General features: G+C 31.8%; 1 protein-coding gene across 1 annotated transcript; it reads right to left on the reverse strand.

Moving 5' to 3' along the window:
• Positions 1 to 465: 465 nt before the first annotated feature.
• Positions 466 to 14,211, reverse strand: LOC111698798 (protein PFC0760c). The gene is made up of 8 exons (XM_023469237.1): positions 14,184 to 14,211; positions 13,303 to 13,354; positions 12,682 to 12,779; positions 11,686 to 11,781; positions 6,344 to 6,415; positions 5,146 to 5,201; positions 1,682 to 4,457; positions 466 to 1,202 (listed from the first exon to the last, which is right to left on the reverse strand). The coding sequence occupies exons 1-8, from the start codon at positions 14,198 to 14,200 to the stop codon at positions 710 to 712; spliced, it is 3,660 nt and encodes a 1,219-aa protein (XP_023325005.1). The 5' UTR covers positions 14,201 to 14,211; the 3' UTR covers positions 466 to 709.
• Between the last annotated feature and the right edge of the window lie 8,087 nt (positions 14,212 to 22,298).

Here is a 22,298-nt window from a genome sequence, read left to right on the forward strand (position 1 = left end):
CCAACCCCGGAGAATGTCACGTTTAGTCATTTAACAAAATACACAAAGTAAAAAACTCTTCTGATATATCCTACCTGAATAAATTCATATCCCTCGAAATAAAAATATGAAGAGAAATAGTCTGGATTCTAGGGGAGGAGGGGTAAATTTAGTAGTATGCCCTGATAATTTGCGACATATCTCTCGAAATAAAAATATGAAGAGTAAGAGTCGCAGTTCTAGGGGAGGAGGACCAGGGGGGGGGGTAAATTTAGTAGTATGCCCTGATAATTTGCGACATATCCCTCGAAATAAAAATATGAAGAGAAATAGACTGGATTCTAGGGGAGGAGGGGTAAATTTAGTAGTATGCCCTGATAATTTGCGACATATCTCTCGAAATAAAAATGTGAAGAGAAATAGTCTGGATTTTGAGTTGCTATATTAAACAATAAAAATCATAAATATTAAGAGCTTATTTATTTCAGCAAAAAATGTTGTTTGCATTAAGATATTTAAAATATGTTTTCATCGAGAATGTAAAATGCAATTCTTTTTTTACGAAATGAGTGTCCATTGCTCCATAAAATGTAGAGATGAACATTTGATACATTTTGCAGAAAAATATTATTGCAATTGTAATTTTTAGCACAATAATATTAAACAGTTATTAAATAGAACAAGTTAGAAAAATACAGACATATGTAAAATGTAAATAAATATAAATACATTAAGCATAAAGAATGAAAATAAAAATCATAAATATCTGAGAATTATGTCTTAAATCAAGATTGGACGTTGAATGAGATTTTGCAACAGCAATATGTCTTTTTAATGCCATCATTTGGACAAGATCAAGAGGATCATGTTTCTCAAGTGAATCAACCCCTAACTGCTCCTCATTAACATCTCTTCTATTCATTTCCAGGGAGTCATCTTTAATAATATCGGTTCTACCAAAGGGGTTTTCAAGCTTCTTGATCCTTGACGATTTGATCTGATTCAATATCTTCATATTAGTCGGTATATCATTCAGATCTTTGTTATCATTGTCATGTGTTTTAATATGATCTTTGTTATCATAGTCCAGTGTTTTACTATGTTCTTTGTAATCATAGTCATGATGATCAATTGAATAGTCTTGATGATCATTTGAATCATTATAATCAAATTCTTCTTCGTTTGATCTGCTAAATATCTCCAACAAATATATTCGTCCACGTCTGGGGGAAACGGAAAAATCTTAAATATTTTTTTTTTGGTAAAATCAACAATTGATTATGTTTAACAAGATTTTAGAACGAAAGATATGCATTTAAGCTATTTTTTTTTGCTGTCAGAGGAAATATTTATCCTCCACGTAAACTCCTTTATCTTAAATGTGTCAAAAACAATGCCAAACATTTCCATTGAGCATAAATTCCGCATATACTATTTCACACTAAACATTGCGCAAATGCTTAAAATGTCACAAAAAAATGATATTTGAATTCTAAGTTTGAAATAGAAAACTCATTAAATACAGTTGCACAATCGTATTAATGTTGAAATGAAAACAAATTTAATATTTTTTAGATCAATTTTTACAAGAATTACTTGACAACATGTTACAGTTGACTTAATCGAAAAAAGTTAAAAGAAACACACTTGACTTCTCTTGTCAAATTTGTAAGAAAAATCTAAATTTTTATTTTTTCCGTTCCTTAAATATTCACATTCAAGGCTCCTTCCTGCATGTCCTCTTCCAACTTCATCTTTTTCCTCATCATACACATAATCTTCAGGATCTTCAGCTACAGGATCAATCTCAAGATCTTCATTATGGTGTTTATCATGTTCATTATGTTCTGTATGAGTGTTATGGAAATGTTTTTTGTTTTGATCTTCATTGTTTTGTCTCATCATGACTTCCTTCTGTTCACGTACTTCCGAATTATTGTCAATAGGCAATCTCAAAAGATCTGAAATTTCAGTGTCCACTTTATGTTTCTTGTGTTTCTTTTCGTTGATTTCTTTGGTTTTCTTTGACCTTTCTCCATCTCTCAACCCCATTCGTAATCTTGTTCTAGAAGTTTCGTTTGTATTTTCATTAATTTCTTGTCTTTCTTCAAGGTCTTTATATCTGCTCTCAATGCTCTCGGGTAATTGTGTCACAAGATATTTTTGCTTGTTTCTATGTTTGTTATTTAATTGTTCACGGTCAAAGTGCAATAATCGAGTTTTATCATTTAAATAAACATTTTTGTTTCTGTCATTTCTGTCATCATAAATAGAACTGATGTTTTTGTTACTGAAGTTCAAATGATGACTGGTATTCTGACTGATGTGTTTCAAATTCATTTTCATAAGATTTGATCCATTAGCGGTATCAAGCGCTACCCCTTCGTTTTCAGTATTGTCACTAACTACTTTGCGACTCAAGTCATGAAGCTCATTTTCTCTCTCTGAATTATTTTTAGTATTTTGATTGATATGAATTGATGAGGATCCAGTTGTATGGACAGCTTTCTTTTTAGTATAATATGTTTCTTCAATAGAGCTTGTTTTCTCAGCTGCAGATCTGTTAATATTCGCAAATCTCGCCCAGATCATTTCCCCCTTATCATCATTAACTTCTTCATTATTATCAAAATATTCAAAATGTTGAACATTTTCTGTTTTTAGTTTTCGTTTTTGATTTAAATTGATGTCTGGCTGTGAGAGTAAGGCTTGCCTGTTATCAGTTTTCTGAGACTTTTGATTAAACTCTGTCTCAACTTGCGGAGAAAATATCGGTTGCACTTCAAGTATTTTTATGTCTGAATTCATTGTAATGTGATTTAGGTTAGCCTGCACCCTTGTCTGGTGAAACGTGTTCAGATCTGAATTCACGTATTCATCTTCAGTATCATCTTCAGTATCATCTTCAGTATCATTTTCAGTACCATCTTCAGTATCATCTTCAGTATCATCTTCAGTATCATCTTCAGTATTATATTCAGTGTCATCGTCAGTATCAGTTTCAGTATCATTTTCAGTATCATCTTCTAAATCATCTTCAAGATAATCTAGGTCATCTTGAAGTGCTTCTGCCAAATTCTCAGAATACACATAGTCGGAATATAAAAGATCATCATAGACATGTTTGAGTTCCAGTTCTAGTTCTGATCTAGGATAATTCAATCCTTCAAGTGGAATTTGTTTTGAAGGATCTTTCTCTTGATAATTATCATTATGTTCAGCAGACTCAGTTTTAGTATTTTCTTTGTAAACATCAACACCTGCTTCAGCTAATGCTGGAATAGTCTTCAGCTCGTTATAAAGTACACCATCATCAGTTTCAGAAAGTTCAGAGGGTTTAGATACAAGATTTGGGGTTAAACTTTCAGATTCAATATTTCTTTCTGTAGATGTGTCTCTGATCTCTTGAAAGATTTCTATTTCTGACTTATTCTTCCCAATGGAATAATTAACATTGGGGAGTTTTGATCTGCTGTAGTTTTTAGACAGAAATGTTTTCCTACTTTTAATAACTTTGTTAGTCTCTTCGGGACTCAATATTTTGCTTCCTGAGAGCTCAGAATTTTCTGATGGCTGTGTACTTTTTAACCTTTGAACGGATCTATATATATCTAATTTCGGCTTATTTATCATTTTATCAGAGATAACTGAGTCAAAAAGATCTGAATTATTTAAATTCATCATGTTTATATTTTCTACATCTACATCTTTCTCAATTTCTTCAGAGATATAGGAGATATCATAATCATTCTCACTTGAGATCTCATCAGATATTTCTGAGATTTCTACATCCGTCTCATTTGTAATTTCTTCTGAGATAATTGAAACATTACCATCTATTTCATTTGAAACTTTGTCAGGAAAAGCAGAGATATCATGATCCGTCTCATTTGAGATTTCATCCGAGGTATTGGAGATATCTACATTCGTCTCACTTGTAATTTCATCCGAGGTATTGGAGATATCTACATTCGTCTCACTTGTAATTTTATCAGAGATTATAGAGATATCTACATTTGTATCACTTGAAATTTCATCAGAGATAATAAACGTATCCTTCGTTTCAATTGAAATTTTATCATTGAAAACTGGGATTTTATGCTCACTTGAAACTGTATTAGAGATTTCTGAGTTAACTAGCGTCGGCTCACTTTTGTTATTGCCAGAGATAACTGAGATATTATAATCCGTCTCTCTTGTGCTATCTGAATTAGCCAGTGTCGTTTTAGTTTTGTCAGACATAACTGAGTTATCAAACACAGTCTTGTAATTAATTTTTTCAGGGAACGCAGATTGCATAGAATGCATGATATGTAAAGATTGTGAGGATTTATCAGGATATGCCGACTGTACCAAGTGTACAGCCTGTACAAGATGTTGAGGATGTACAGGGAGATGTTCTTGGCTTGATTCATAAATCCGCGAGTTTGGGAATTCATTCCTGGAAAACATCTTGTCCGGTCGTTCTTCTGAGAATTCTGAAAATATAAATTTATCATGGCATCGCAGAATGTGAGTTTGAACTTGTTCAGAGGAAAACATCAATTGTCTTAAAGGGACTGTGAACGTAATTTCAAGTGATTCTTCAGTTCTACAGTGACATGTCCGATTCACAACGGCATTTTTAAAACCTTTGTCTGAGAAAAAATGGTTCATGTTTTCTATTTATTTTCAAATGCAGTTTTCTATTAAAGTAACTTGCGAATTGATGCTGCAGTATGAAAAAAGGGGTAGAAAATCTAGAGAAATTATATCTTTTCAAGCAGAAAAGCGTCAATACTTCTCCTCATTGTTAATACGATGAAGGGTGCTGTGAATTAGACATGCAACGCTTAAAATTGAGGGTTACTTGAAATTCTGTTAACAGTCCCTTTTAATATGTACGTTTTAACGAAAATATTTCTCTGTGAGCGTGAAATAGCCCATTTTTGATGCAAGTCAAATACATTATTGCACCGCTGCGCTGGTGCGCGTTTGATACATTGAGGGGCTGTTGCAGATAAATAAGGATATGTGGTGCGCGTGCAAGATTGATTAAAATTTTGAGAATTTTTGTGCGCGTCAGAAATTTTTTATTTTTTAGATTATGTAATACCAAGATGGCGGTTCGGATCAAAAGGATTTGAATTTGAAAACACCTATTTTGTTGATGAATAAAATATTAACCTGTTTTTACATTGTCTTGGCTTGTAGGGGGCCGGACAGTTTTAACTCCAACATGCCTAAAGTAATTCAATTATATATACTGTAAATATTCCTTTGTGGTAGAGAGATTTCAATTCTGCTTCAAAAAAACTGGTTCTCAGAGATTATATATTATAATCTATTATTATATATACAGTGAGACCTATAAAACTAGGAACATGATGAAGACTTTAGACTCAACTTATGATTTTATAAGTCCGATGAACATAAAATAAATTGTGCAGTGTACACAGACTTATTTCTCTAAATAAGTTAATGTTCAAGCTGCTTCAAGCTATTTGCTCTATAATATCAGAGGATTGATTAAACCTCGTCTTCCTAATCCTCAGTTTTACGGGCCCTCTTGTTAGTACCATAATACAGAAGTCCTAACAAATGTCAGTCTGTCTAATAACATTTCATTTTTTCTTAATATTACAGTTGCAGTGTCCGTATTTCAAATTTTAGACAGAAGCTAAAAACTAAAAACAAAAGGAAATATCTATTTCTACAATTGAAAATTATTTAGCATTATCACTGTTCTAAACTATTTTAATAAAAATAAAAACTTGAAGGATGAATGACACACTGAACACTCCCATGTTTATCGAAACTCCCTTTCAAAAAAAAACTATAGAAACTGAAATACAATCCCTATTTCTACGGTACCCTTTAAACCATTCTTATTCCTTGTTGTTTGGGTCTGACGAAAGGATTATGTTTAAATACAAAATTGACTTGCAGATTAATGCAAGAGGAAAGAAAAAAGGAAACAGCTAGAATTCAACACTTTTTTAGATAGAAAACATCTTTCTCACTTGTGCTCAGATTAAAACGGTACCATTGTGAATAGGGATTGCAACTTTTATTAAGGGGTCACATTAAATAAGGTTGACAGTCCCTTTAACAAAAAAAAACTTCAATCGAAAACTTCAAATTTCAGACTCAAGGATAATGCCCCCGGCCACCTCCCCCCCCCCCCCTCGAAAAAACAATCCGTTCTACAACAGCTTCGAATTACTATTAACTATTATTGTTATTATTAATGTATTCAATTCTTCTTTTTGTTGTAGATTTGAAGATTGTTATCCATTTACACAATTTTTAGATTTGATTGCAAGATATTTATTTATAGATTCAATAGATTACACTTTGTAGATTTTTTAGTTTAAATTCTCACCTTAGTGTTGTGCATTGGATTTTTTCAATTGACCGAATTTTCTGAAGAATAGGAACTTGTATTGAACCAAACCTGTTTAAATAAATGGTTTATTCAAGCAGACAATACTGATTTATATCTAGGCAGGCTTGGAGATACAGCCTACAGGGTGTTGTAACAGAAATATTGATATTTATATGGACTTTGAGATACAGGGTGTTGTAAGTTGTAACAGAAATTTTTTATCTATATAGACTTGGATATACAGGGTGTTGTAACAGAAATATTTATATCTATATAGACTTAGATATACAGGGTGGTGTAACAAAAATATTGATATTTATATAGACTTAGATATACAGGGTGTTGTAACAGAAATATTTATATTTATAGACTTGGAGATACAGTGTGTTGTAACAGAAATACTGGTATTTATATAGACTTGAATATACAGGGTAGTGTAACAAAAATATTGATATTTATATAGACTTGGAGATACAGTGTGTTGTAACAGAAATACTGGTATTTATATAGATTTGGAGATACAGGGTGTTGTAACAGAAATATTTAGATTTATACAGACTTGGAGATACAAGGTGTTGTAACAGAAATATTTATACTTATATAGACTTGGAGATACGGGGTGTTGTAACAGAAATATCGATATTTATATAGACTTGGAGATACAGGGTGTTGTAACTGAAATATTGGTATTTACTATTTATATTGACTTGAAGATACAGGGTGTTGTAACAGAAGTATTGATATTTTGAAAAATGTACATAATAACAATGTGTCACATAATAATATTTCAATTCTTAGTTTGATATTTCCCTACTCCATACACTGCTTTCAGATTCGTATCTGTTCAGGTATAACTCGCAAACTATCAATGTCAAACCAATGGGCACAATCTCATAGACTTCATTGTCAACCGAACATAAGCACACAAGCTATCAATACCAAACCAATGGGCACAATCGCATAGGCTTCAATGTCAAGCGGACATAAACACACAACTATCAATGTCAAATCAATAGATACAATCTTGTATCTTGTTCATTTAGACCAGGAACGAATTACTCTCTCACTGTAATCAAAGCAGAGTATTTTCTAACTAATTTATTTAAGGTTTCTATGTTACAAGTTAAAGTTGATAGACGTAATTACAATTTATACGTCAGTATCTATATCCCATAGTTATTTACAGCACAAATAAAAATAGACGTAATTACAAGATGTAAGTCACTATATATCCCATAATTAAGCTAATCATGTTACGTCGTTATTTACAACACAGTTAAAAATAGACGCAATTACAAGATATAAGTCATTTTATATTTAATGATTAAGCTAATCATGTTACGTAGTTATCTACAGTACAGTTAAAAATAGACGCAATTACATGATGTAAGTCATTATATATTCCATGATTAAGCTAATCATGTTACGTAGTTATTTACAGCACAGTTAAAAATAGACGCAATTACAAGATGTAAGTCATTATATATTTAATGATTAAGCTAATCATGTTACGTAGTTATCTACTGCACAGTTAAAAATAGACGTAATTACAAGATGTAAGTAATTATATATTCCATGATTAAGCTAATCATGTTACGTAGTTATATACAGCACAGTTAAAAATAGACGCAATTACAAGATGTAAGTCATTATATATCCCATAATTAAGCTAATCATGTTACGTATTTATTTACAGCGCAGTTAAAATGGATCATTGAATGGGGTTTACGGAGATGTTTTTAAACGGAGATAAATAATAAGGTACGCCATAGTTCAGGTATATAGAGATATCAAGTTAGACGATATTTATTACATTTATAATTATATTTCTGGTAATATTTGTTTACATTCAGGTCTTTTCCCGGCCCACCCCCCGCCCCCTCCATCCCCTTCTCTTAACATCATCCTTGCAAAACATTTAATTAAGCTAAATTATACTAACTTTAAAAGAACAAATAAAAACGTATATTGCACTAACAGATTTATAAGGGCCACTCGTCCTTCAAAGCTGGAGTAAAAGCAAAAAGATTTGTATACAATTTGTTTACACTACATCACATATATAGTATACAAAAATGTATACTTTAATTTCCCAGACTACCGGCTCTAAAGTTTTAGTTTATACGTTTTTATAAACAGAAAAATAAATGAAGGGATATCGAGGTAAGAGATAAAGAATCCATCATAATTTATGATTAGGAAATCTTTGGCGAATCTCGAAAATAAAGGTACATACGACATACATTGGTTTATCATTTTCATGAATTGGAGGGGCATGGTTATTACTTAAAGAGAGTGACTGGCAATGTATGGTATTTGAACTGAGAATGTATTATTGAGGAAACAAATTTTAGGATTTATTTGAGGCATATTAAAACGTATCTATCCAGGTAAAATCCGTCCGCTATCAGGGTCAAACAGGACACAACCCACCTAGCTCTAAATGCCACACAGGGAAACAAGCGTAGCTATCCAACAAAATATTAGTACAACCAGGACACAGCCCACCTGGCTCTAAATGCCACACAGTGACACAAGCCTAGCTATCCAACAGGCTCTATATAAATACCAAATGATGGGGACGATCTGCTCTAAATGCCGCACAAGATCACAAGCCTAGCTATCAACAAGCTATATAAAGATCCCAAATGGTGGGGACGGTTATCAAAACTTGGTTTCAGCCTAGCTATCAACAAGCTAGATATTGATCCCAAATTAACAGGGACGATCCACCTGAATACAAGTTTCATGTTTTGAGTTTAGGGTGTCCACGAAACATAACCGTTTAAAGATGACTATGATCTTTGAAATAATTTGATGCATTCAGTTATCGAGCACTACTTTTACATTTTTAATCCTTGAGACAATAAATCCTTTAGTCCTGGCATTTCCAAAAATGTATATTCACAATGCAATGACTGATACAGTAAAGGCCGCTCAAAAAAAAGATTGCCCTCATATAAAAAAGGATGAAAACTATATGTCTGCTGGACTTTATGATGAAAGTTTTTATTACAGTTTTCATGTTCTAGTTTTAAATGGGTGTTGACTTTAAAAATGTTTTCATATTGATAATGTGAAAAAGCTTTTTCCCAGCAAAAATATTCCAAAACCTGAAGTAGAGGGGGGGGGAGGTTCTTAGATCTCAGTCAATCAAAAGATAGTTTCCAAAATATGTCAAAAATTGTATTAAATTTCGCTTTGGTAAAAGAAGAATTCTACTTCAGAAGATAAAATCCTAGATCTAACTATATCCAGGAGAATTCATCCTAGTTCTAACTATATCCAGGAGAACTCAGCCTAGTTCTAGTTATATCCAGGAGAACTCATCCAAGTTCTAACTATATCCAAGAGAACACATCCTAGTTCTAACTACATCCAGGATAACTCATCCTAGTTCTAACTATATCCAGGAGAACCCATCCTATTTCTTACAATATCCAGGAGAACTCATCCTTGTTCTAACTATGTCCAAGAGAACTCATCCTAGTTCTAACTACATCCAGGAGAACACATCCTAGAGCTAACTATATCCAGGAGAAATCTTCCCAGTTCTAACTATATCCAGGAGAACACATCCTAGTTCTAACTATATACAGGAGAACACATCCTAGATCTAACTATATCCAGGAGAACTCATCCTAGTTCTAACTATATCCATGAGAACTCATCCTAGTTTTAACTATATCCAGGAGAACTCATCCTAGTTCTAACTATATCCAAGAGATCACATCCTAGTTCTAACTAAATCCAGGATAACTCATCCTAGTTCTAACTATACCCCGGAGAACTCATCCTAGTTTAAAGTATATCCAGGAGAACCCATCCTGTTACTTACTATATCCAGGAGAACTCATCCTAGTTCTAACTATATGCAGGAGAACACATCCTGGTTCTATCTATATCCAGGAGAACTCATCCAATAGTTCTAATTATATCCAGGAGAACCCATCCTAGTTCTAATTATATCTAGGAGAACTCATCCTAGTTCTAACTACATTCAGGAGAACTCATCCTAATTTTTCAGTAGAAGAAAAAACTAAAATTTCACCCTCTCTCCTCCCAAAATTCATAAAAAGACCATTTCCAAAACCCCCCTCCCCCCAACCTCTCGTCCTAAATAATGTATGTATCGCCTTCCCCATTTTCCCCCCTATTCTTTTGAGGAGGGCTGACTGTAGGGAGGTGGTGGGGTAGGACGGGACGGGTCGAAGTTGGCCTGCCTAGAGTATGAACGGAGGGGGGCTTCCATATTTCAGCACATGCTATCTTCAGGATTAAAATATCAATTTTCTAACGTTCAAACCTCATGAAAAATATTCATTCATATTTTTGATTTATATTTCAATCTTTTTAATTCAAATAATACAATTTTAGCTCATTGGATAGATAATCAAATTGAATGAAGAAATCTCTACTCTAATTATATATTGGATGCATTTTGGTCTAAATCAGATAAATAGTTCGTTTTCTAAATCAAAAATGGATAAATTGGATGAAATTTAATTACTGAGATGAACTTGGACGAATTGGTAAACTTAATTGACTAAAAGGATAAAATTAGAGGTCGCTCAATCTGATTGGATATATGATTGGTTATGACAAAGTGACCAATTTAAATTTTGTGATGGTGCATGGACCAAACCTCTGTAGGGTGAAAAAAGTAGATGGCAAATATAATATTATTTTTATAGGAAATAAAATGCATTTACAGCTAATTATCTCTATTTTGTCAACTGTACTTTGGTTTATTGAAGTTGTATAGAATCGTTAAATTCTTCTACTCATTTTCTATATAAATATATAAAGAAATCTAGTAGATTTAAAATTTGGTGATGGTGATTGACCAAACCTCTGTAAAGTGAAAAAAGTAGATGTTAGTTCCACATTTTATTAAAAATATATTTCGGTCTGGGTTGACCCTCGTCAGTTCTTGAGATTACTTCTGTCATGCAGATTCAAAAAGATGAAACAAATAAATGAACAAAATGATAAAAAATTCCTTTTTATATCAATTTATCATATCAATGACGTGTGATGATTTGATGATTGATATACGCCGTGAGATATGATCGAAATAAATATTTCAACTAATGTTATATCAATCTTTAGCTTATTTGTTTAGTTGTAAAAATTTAACAAATATTATCAATTGCAAAGATTAAATTAGATTGAACTGATTAGTGATTAAGGTGATAAATAAAATTTAGATGGATAGGATGTATAAATTATATGAGATAAACGAATGTATTAAACGGATTGAAGAGGTGTACAGATCGAACTATAAACAAAATATATAAACCAGAAATATAAACTAGAAAAAAGAGCTTTGTACTTACTCAACGGTTTTATATCGTCCATTAAAGTATGTTAGCCTGTAGAGTTTCCAACAACATGTTCCAACTTTTCCTACACTTTTCACATCATCATCTAGTCTGAACAGTATACAGTATATTCTACACTTTTCACATCATCAGCTAGTCTGAATAGTATTTTAAAGCAATATCAAGTGACCCTTCATTTCTTGAGTTGCATGTCCGATTCACAGCGTTACCCAGCGTTGTCTGATCAGGATGATCCTTGAACATTTTATATTTTAACTTGAATTTTTCTCTATAAAAATGACTTGCGGATTTTTACTTCAGAGAGATTAAAACAACTTTCAGAATAAAACACTTTTAAGATAGAAAATTACGTTATTTTCCTCAAGGTTACTGAGATAGAGGTTAAAACTTAAAAGGGTGCCGCGTTCAAATCTGTAAATGAAGGCTCACTTGAAATTATATCCACATAATCAATTAATCAATCAAACCAATCAAATTTAAAATCTAATAGTGTAATCGAACTGTATATTTTTGAATAAATATCTAAACATGAAACAGTTTTGCAAATACAATTTATTTGAATACAGAAAATTCTATTTTTCTAGAATTAAAAAAATTATTGCATTAGATCACGGGTAGTATATCACACAGTTCGACATTTATTTATTTTTTGTTGCAATTTTTCGCTTTTCAAAAAAATGAAGAAAAAAAACTTAATTGATAATAAAAATTTCTGCAGTTTAATCCAATGTAAAAGTTCAATAAAACGCAGTCAAATAAATGTAAACAGATTAAGTTTGCATTGAAACCCATGAAACAATAAAAAAGCAAAACGTATATTTTTTTTATAAAGCAAATTGTTTTACAGTAACTTGAAAATCAATTCTTGATGTGAAATTGGTCTGAGTGTACGCCACATTTTCTGTGTTCCATATTCTTTGGACTAATTTCATAACAGTCGTCTACCTAATCTATAACAGTATTCCTGGGTCCCACAGAGATTTCTAGTACCTGGATCTGGATCCTGAGTAAATGATCCTGCTCCCAGTATCCAGGAGAACCTGGAGAGATCCTTCGCAACCAAGTTCTCCATTCCAATCAGTTGATAACTGAACAAATATTTTTTTTTAAGACGGAAAACTAGCAGTCACAATTTTAAAAACAATTACTAGCGACACGTTCATGTTAGAATAAATTCAAAGATATAATAGTATTCCTATAATAGTATTTATGATAAATAATGATGAAAAAAATTGTTTTCAAAAAAATCATATTTGTTGATAATATCTTCCTCATTGTTGATCAGAAAGAGCTACAGGGTAACGTTTTGAATCAAATATGTTACTTGATCAACTAAAATTACGATGATAATCCCTTGAACGATAATAATAAAGGTGCAGGGTTAGCCAAAAATGAATGAGATTTTAAGACGACTTTAAGAAAATCAAGTTTTTTACAAACATTTATGGTTTCTTGCTGTGTACATTTGTTTAATTCTTCACAAAATCAGCAAAATGTATACCATTGAATACTGGCATGGGAGCAAATTCAAACTTAAGATCGTCATATTTAAAGACTTTAAAGTCTTCATATAAAGTCTGATTCTGTGTGGATCCCCCTGTATATACTTACTATACTAGCTGCAGCTTCTATCAGGATTGGAAAGAACACGAGAATCAAGAAACTAAAAAAATCTGTTTGTCATAAGCTGTATTTTGCAATGCATGTAATCTAACTTGATTAGAATCATGAACTGTCTTGTTTAGATTGTCATGCTTGCAAAAATAACTGCATTTAAACACTAAAACATTAAATAAGACGAAATATTTACTGCTTCATTTAGATGTATCTTTTGCCACGAAATCTACGGAGGAACCAGAAAATTTTGGAATAAACGTCGTTTTCGAGCATTCTTTCACTTAATTAATGTTGCTAAGGATTTGTAATTTGTATTAGTAATTGTTTTAAATAATATAGTTTTAAAATTGTTCCACGGGCAGCCGTAGTACATTTGAATTTACGAGCCGGGTCAGCCTTTCCGGTCCCAGTTTGTACTGTATCGCCCGGAGACATTGGCTAAGTAAAGCAAAACACTCAATAGGACTAGCCGGTGCAACAAGGTTGACTGGGTGAGACTTAAAGTTGAATATACTTTTACTAGAGGGTCAGAGGTGCGTGGTTCAGAAGTCAGATCTTTATTGTTGTAAATCTCAGGATCAATCATTGATCTCCATCTTATACAATTCTACAGATTAACTTAATTCCTCTTCAATATCCACATTGGATATCGAGGTCAAGATTAACAACATCCAAACAACAGAGCACAGTTTTACAAATCCTTTTCATAATTAAAAGAAAAACGTAAGACCACAAAAATTCCACTGTTGTCTAGTTTCATCTTTTTAATTTGTTCTTTATAAAGAGAACTTTAGATTTTTTTTTAATTTTCAACAATTTAATATAAAGGCAAAAAATACTAAAAAAAACTGAATTCACAGTTTACTAAATCTTACCGGATAAGTATTGTCATTTGTGAATCATTCTTCTGAAAAAAAGGTTTAGTCAGATCTGAATATTGTGCTAAAATTAAATACATTTGTTAAAAAAAAATAATTAAAATAAAATCATTGGTAAGATAAATTTAGGAGTTCAAACTAATAAAGTGAATGTAAGATGGGGATCTTTTCTTATTTTCTAAATAATATTATATCTCTTTCAAAAATCATATCAATTTATAATTTACGTAAATATTTTGATTTCTTTGGTTCAAACCAAATATATATGTATTTTTCTGTTTTTCTAACTTGTAAAATGTAAAATATTCTTATTTATTGAACTTTTAGAAAATATATTTAAGTTTTGAACTTTTAATTGGACGAATTCCATTAATATATATATATATAAACGTATTTAGCCCTTCCTTAACCCTATAAAGGCTGGGGGGGTCTGAATCTATGTATAGACGACCCCACCCCTAAAAAAGGCCTTAGAGATCGAATTGGTCTAGGGTTGAAATGCATGTTTATAGCCCGATTATTCAAGACAAGCTCATTGCAAAAAAAATAGATAACTTTTATAGTTTGGGTGCTAGGGAGGGTTGAACAAAATGTCAAAAAAAAGGTAAAAAAAGGGTGACACATGTTTCTACATCCATTTTTCAAGGGCGTTTCAAAACTGTAGTTTTTAGATCTTAAGCTTTAGTCACACAAAAGTTATGGGCTATTTTAGATTTTGTATACACAAACTGGACTTTTTATTGCCGTGTATCCTACCCTATGCATAAAAAAAAAAAATATTATCAAAATAAGAGTGCTAGAGCAAATAAACTAGAGGGGGGGCGCCAAACTCCCCCCCCAGCCTGCTTATGGTTAATTAAGCGCGTGTTAAATTTCTAATTTGATCCACTTGTTCGTTAGTTTTGACGTTCCAACTTCAAATGCAGAGATTTAATCTTTGTATTTTAGGCCTGTTGTTTTTCATGTTAAATATCTAGAATTTGTCTAGCTAGAGAGATAGAGAGATAGCGAGATAGTAGTGAGAACAATATTATAATGTTTCAACGAGTCAAGGAGAGTTATTTCTAGCTTTAACACGCTTGTCGTATATTTCCCCAACTTTTTATTTACTCTTACCACTAACATTTGCTTTGATGTTATGCGATGCTTCAGGAAAAAAAGAGAGAATATGAAAGCATAAAATTTACAAAATTTGCCAAAAAACTGTGTCATTTGAATTGTTATAGTACATCTTGTCATTTCCTTTGAAGGGAAAATGTCAAATCCCAGAGATTTTAATCTTAACCAAAACAGTGGTAAAAGTATGGTATTCTAACGATGAAAGGTCAATCCATATATTTTTAACCTCGGCCACTCAAAACAATTTTTGAACAGTCTTTATCTTTTCAAGGAAAATGATGACTCGTCTCAAATTAAAATTCAAAAATCCTTCCATCTTTGCAACCTGGTGTGAGAGACCTTTGATAATAATAATAACTATGAACTCTTGTAACTAAATTTAAAAAAGTTTAAAATATTAGAGGTTTACATAATCTATTAGCAAAGACATCAGACGCCGAATTTAAAGACTTTGGGCCGCGTTTAAATTTAAGCCGCGGCTCAAACATTTAGAATGTCAGATTTCAAAAGATAAACATTTAGAATGTCAGAATTCAAAAGATAAACATTTAGAATGTCAGATTTCAAAAGATAAACATTTAGAATGTCAGAATTCAAAAGATAAACATTTAGAATGTCAGATTTCAAAAGATAAACATTTAGAATGTCAGATTTCAAAAGATAAACATTTAGAATGTCAGAATTCAAAAGATAAACATCTAGAATGTCAGATTTCAAAAGATAAACATTTACTATTTAGAATGTCAGAATTCAAAAGATAAACATTTAGAATGTCAGATTTCAAAAGATAAACATTTAGAATGTCAGATTTCAAAGGATAAACGTTTAGAATGTCAGATTTCAAAAGATAAACATTTAGAATGTCAGATTTCAAAAGATAAACATTTAGAATGTCAGATTTCAAAAGATAAACATTTAGAATGTCAGATTTCAAAAGATAAACATTTAGAAGGTCAGATTTCAAAAGATAAACATTTAGAATGTCAGATTTCAAAAGATAAACATTTAGAATGTCAGATTTCAAAAGATAAACATTTAGAATGTCAGATTTCAAAAGATAAACATTTAAAATGTCAGAATTCAAAAGATAAACATTTAGAATGTCAGATTTCAAAAGTTTCAGGTCGTCATCAAAGTCTCATCATCTGTGAGTAACCCTGTAAATTAAGAGTCTGAGGTAATTAATCAGTTACATAGTTCAATTTAAGTTTAGTTAAGTCATAGATTAAATATAATGAAAGATAGGACACTAGATGTCTTTTCAAGATTTGGATGAAACTCATAACCCTACGGTGGAAGCCCAGATGAGTTTCGCGCAGTCGGCGTAGAATTACAAGGCAGAGTGAGCCTGTTCTACGCCGATAAGAAAAGGCGACATCTAGTGTCCTATCTGTTATTTTAATTAGTCTATGAGTTAAGTGTTTGTATAGAGTTAAGCTATGCAATTAAAAATCCAGCTCGGGGCTAAAAAGCAGGATTAAAAATATTGATTATTATTATAAAAAAAAACATCTTATCTTGGATTTAATCACATAAATACATTATGCCCATTACTCACCGAGATAACCAGAAAGATTATTGGGTCTAAATCTAAAGATAAAAATGTCTGAGCCGTAGGATTTTTTTTTATTTAGAATTAAAATGATTAGATTTGTAATTGTGAAGATTTACTGACCGAAACGAATTTGAATCAGTTCATGTAATTCGTTCAAAAGTTTCCAACTGCTTCTAGCTGTGGATAGTTTATTTTTTATCTTTTAAACAAACTATAAAGAGGAAGAATTAATCGATATAAATGTTCTACAAATTAGTTTATTATGCACTAGATCGCAAATAAATATCTTAACATTGCAATATCTTCATTTGACATAGATTTTCACATTTGAAAGTTGCTACAATCAAAAAAAAAATATTATAATTCATGAATTATTGTGCAAACATCAGTTTGTTTTATATATTTTGCCTTAATAAATGTATAGTCTATTGAAATGTATTTTTAACTTTAATAATTGAACAACAGTCATAAGTTCAGCTTTTGTCAATCCTTGAAAACAGAATGATTGGGTAATAAAATAAATCTTACTTTAGCCCTTCTAGCCTTCTGCCTTCTAGCCCAGGCAGTAAATGTTCATTTGAGATTTAAAGGGACTGTTAGCGTAAATTCAAGTTACCCCTTACATGATTTTTAGGAACTGTTAGCGTAATTTCAAGTTACCCCTTTCATGATTTAAAGGAACTGTTAGCGTAATTTCAAGTTACCTCTTTCATGATTTAAAGGAACTGTTAGCGTAATTTCAAGTTACCCCTTTCATGATTTAAAGGAACTGTTAGCGTAATTTCAGGTTACCCCTTTTATGATTTAAAGGAAATGTTAGCGTAATTTAAAGTTACCCATTAGAGTCCACAAAAAATGTCAGCCCATTCGGTCCAGCCGTTTGGCCGGTTATAGGGGAACATATATATGAATGTTTTATTTTATGGATATTGTCGTTTTTTAGTGTTTAATTCAAATAATTCCATTATGTTTTCTTGCAATAAAAATATGCTAGTAAATTTTGTAGAGAAAATATATGAAAATGATTATTGATTTTGAATTCATACCTAATCAGACAAAGCTTTTAAGAGTACTGTTGTGAATCAGGCATTGCCATCTTTGCTGGGAGGGCCACTTAAAATTGCGTTTACAGTCCCTTTAAGATGCATATTCTGATCTCTACAGAACTCTTATCATACAAATGGGAATGATATTTCAAATGTCATTTTTGTTTTCTTAGAGGGACAGAGGAGGGGTAATTTAGAAAGCCTACAAATTCTTTAGATTATCCACATTGTGTATTATAGATGATGCCTTGTGTTTTTTAATGCAAGTTTAGTGAAATTTTACACAATAAAATTTTGTTGTATATCTCTATTGATTAAACTCGTTGCTTTATGTTATGTTATGCTTTATGTTATGCAATGAATACATGTACAAAACACATAAAAAAACATAACGTGTTTGGTGTAAAACAGACGTAAATATATTTTATGAATATGTTATCAAATTAAAAAAACGCATTATCTTATGAAAATATTTTCATAATAGAGTAAATTCACTGCAAAACTAAAAAATCAATTTTATGAGAAAAATCACAAAAATTCATCTTTTCATTTCAGACATGTCGAAAAATATCTAATAATTGGACGATTTCATACAATTAAGTAAGTAATATTTCACGTGTTTCCTTTTTTAGATCATTTTAACAAAAGTGCTAAATAAAGTTTAAGCAGAAACAAATTATCTGTAAAATTACAACTTAGTCACAGAATACTAAGAACTCACAACAAAATGGACAAGCAACAAATTTGAATGTTTTGTTCGTAAAATCAAATTTATTGGGCTCCTTATTACGTCTTTTAACCGTCCTTTTAAGTGAAAAAGGTAATGCTTAAAAAAGGAAATATATTTCGTTTCTATGAAGAGAACTACTTTTTTTAGAATACATTTGATTGTCTTGAATGCTATTTTAACGAGAGGGGTAAATGTTGAGATAACAAACTTAACTGAGATGAAGTGTCCACGATAGGGGTTGAGAAAGCATGGAACCGATTTTATGATCCGTTTAACCAAGGTTATAATGCAAGGAAAGTTATTTCAGAGTTGCACACTTTTGTACTGCAGTGTACTGTCTCTGGGCGGTAATGTAAACACAAGACGGATGTCACAGCCTGACATATGATCCATCTTTCACATATAAAATCAATGAAATATTCTGGTCATAGGAAATTATTATGTGAATTATCAAAATTAAATGCGTTTATCCTCCATGGATACTAAACAAACACTGATGCACCCATTCTTGTTTACAAATTCCGCCCAGAGAGAACTGATTTCAATATGTACGCAGAGTAAACGCAACTGCATTAACTTTCCTTGCATTATAACCTTGCGATTAGATGTTTTAGATCGAATCGTCTTAAACTGACACACACATAAACTGATTATGTTATTAAATGTAACTTTAGTCCCACTTAGAAAATATGAATGGCATTATCCCCTTCCCCACCTCCCTCCCCACCTCCCTGTTGTACCATACAGCCCCCCTACATTGCCAACTTGTCGAGTTGATCTGAAGCTAAGCCGCATTGTAAAATGCATTCCGGCTGTCCGATTCTTAAAACGTTTTACAGGTTTTGCACGGACACTATACAGGCCTATTTAATGCCGAATAAAGAAGATACAGGAAGGTGTGATGTGGAGGGGAGGGGGGGGGGGGGGTATGTGTGAATTAAAATAAAATTAGAGCTCGGAGTTAATTAATACAAAGAAGTTAAATAAGTAAGAAGTTTGGAAAATTCGGTAGAACCACGAGATTGTTCATAGGTCAGTTAAAAGTTGAATAGATTGACTTTTATCGAGAAAGGTTAGTTTCCGGACAACGCTGGGTTTTCAAGCTAATTATAGTCCTTGAAAATTAGTACAAATATGTCATACCTATGATAACCGACCACGGAACTTAATTTTTGTATACCGTGGGACATATTAAATCGTGGGCTAGTGGCACAGATCGATTTCAGTCCAAAAGTTGATTCTGAAGCTTATTGGAAAATTATTTGCTTTACTACAACAACAAAAAATAAAATACAAATTCTGAATTAAGTATCTAAAATAAACTCTCTTTCTGATCAGGCTAAGTTAAAAGGTTTTATTTTAGATAAAAAAGACGGGATTTTTATCCTTTCAAAATGGAAAAGGGGGAAGGAAGGGGATAAAGGGCTTGGTGAATGAATCCCAGCAAATTATTATGAACTGCAGTTATGTCACAAAAAAAGAAATTAAACTATGGGTGGGACCGTAGTTTGACAATTTTTTAAAGTATGTTTTTTTATATTTCCTTATTTTTCTTCTCTTAAAAGAGTTTATCCCGGATTTAAACAACTTTTCAGATTTGTGCACTGAACGTGAAGATTCTCATGTTCTGAGGAAAAATCTAAGTTTTACACTTTTTTTGGTTTATTCTTAAGAGATAAAAAAAATATTTGGGAGAAAAGGTTGCAGGTAAATTGATATTTCTGATTAAATTACTAGAAAGGGAGGATTAAAGGGTGGGTGCACAAATGTTAGAAATCCCTGATATTGGTGATATAGGGTCGCAACATAGACAAAAAATGTTTGACTTGGTAACTCAAAAAAAAAGTTAAAATTAATGACTAAAGACTAAAAAACCATATTTTAGCTTATCACACGTTTTATATTTAATTAAGAACAGTTATTTTAATAATTTTTTTCCCTTAAATACTATTGAGAAGCTATTTGCATAAAAACAAAAAAACTGGAGGTGTAGATATTTGAGTTAAACTATGAATTATTACTGAAAATTTTTTAATCACGAATAACGATCGTTAAACGATCCTTAAACGATCGTTTTTTGTTTCGTTTTCAAAAACGATCGTTTCGTTTCGTTTTCGGAAAAAACACGATCGTTTTTAAAAACGACCCACTCGTTTTGAACTTTTAGAAAGCGAATAACGATCGTTTTTGAAAACGATCGTTTTATTAAAACGATTTGCGACCGTTTTTTATACGATTGTTTTTAAAAAACGATCGTTTTTGAAAAATACATATTCTTTATACAAGGAAAGTAAAGGATGTAAATGCCTGTAAAGATCCAGAAAAGATCAAGCCTGAAAATCTTTACTTTTCCCAAAACTTAAATTCGAAAAAAACTCCCTTGCAAGCTTAAGGATGAGTACAACCAGCTTCTCCTAAACCATATTTAATATATAATTTCAATTAGTCTCCATTTAAAATGTTCTGTACGATGTGAATCATTAATCTAATAAAAGAAGGGAAAAAGTTAAGCTTCTAAAAATCCAAAAAAATTGAGACAGGATAGAAATAAAAGTTTCCAAGTGATTTAATTCAAAAAGCAATCAATTTTTCTTTAATGTGAAGAAAAATATTCCTTTACACATAACAGTAATATTGATAACAAAAATGAGATTTTATGCCAATTTTCTCCTCTTTTTTCCTTCTTTCTTTCATTTTTCGTTTCCTTCTTTTCATTTTATCATTTTCTTTATTTTTGTCTCAGATAGTGTGCCCACCCCATGTGCAACCACTTCGGGGATTAATGGGGGGTGGGGGGAAAGTGCCCCTGTGCAGCTACTAGCTAGGGGCCTGATAGATACTAGCGTAAAATCACACAAAAAAATTATAATTTGTTTATTCACGATATATATATATATATGTTTTTTTTTGACTGGGTATGAAGTTTTATCTTGAAACTTTTTTCCTGAGGCCGAATTTAGAGAATTTGAGACGCGGCTTAAATATGGTTGGTTCCACTACAAATTGTATTCAATGTTTTAAGAAATAAGCCGGCGTTTAATTGAAACCGGTTTATGACGGAATTAAGACGCGGCTCAAATTCATTAAATTCGGACAAACAAGTTTTGAAAGGGAAACACTGTGAAAGCAAAACATGTAACTCTATGCCTGCAATGCAATGAGCAATGATAAAGGTTTTTGCTTTGAAAAATTCCTTTTAGACATTTTTAGTATTTGAACGCGGCGGGATGCTTTCACAACACAACGCTCCATAGTGTTCCTAGCACAAGGGCGGAATCACAACTAAAGTTTTACAGACTACAGAGAGAAGTTTTAGAGAAGCGTTAAAAGCACGGACGGATCGTGGGGAGGGGGATATAAGGGGGGGGGCACTACCCTCCGGGCCCTTCACAATAACATAAAATTTCATGGAGTTTTGAGAGTTAAGGGTAGCATACTAAATGTAATATCAGTCTTGCCTGCTAAACGCTACAAATAGTGAAATATACAGGTTTAGCCACAAATGATAAGACACGCATATTTTTGATATATATATAGTACTTTCATATTTTATCAAATTATCTGGCAAAGATATCTACAAAGAACAAAAAATAAAAGTCTCTTGAAAGTCTTATTTTTTCAGACCACCCTGTAGAAAACAAATCGGCACTGTCCCCCTTTCA

This window comes from Eurytemora carolleeae, unplaced genomic scaffold (genome assembly GCF_000591075.1).
Source record: "Eurytemora carolleeae unplaced genomic scaffold, Eaff_2.0 scaffold341, whole genome shotgun sequence".
Taxonomy (NCBI): Eukaryota; Metazoa; Arthropoda; class Copepoda; order Calanoida; family Temoridae; genus Eurytemora; species Eurytemora carolleeae.

Bases quoted from the DNA above. Each gene is read 5' to 3' on its own strand.
- LOC111698798 (XM_023469237.1), bottom strand. The intron at 12,780-13,302 runs GTAAGTATATAC...ATATTTGTTCAG, and splicing joins TAGAAGCTGCAGCTAGTATA to TTATCAACTGATTGGAATGG. The intron at 1,203-1,681 runs GAACGGAAAAAA...CGTTTCCCCCAG, and splicing joins CTTGAATGTGAATATTTAAG to ACGTGGACGAATATATTTGT.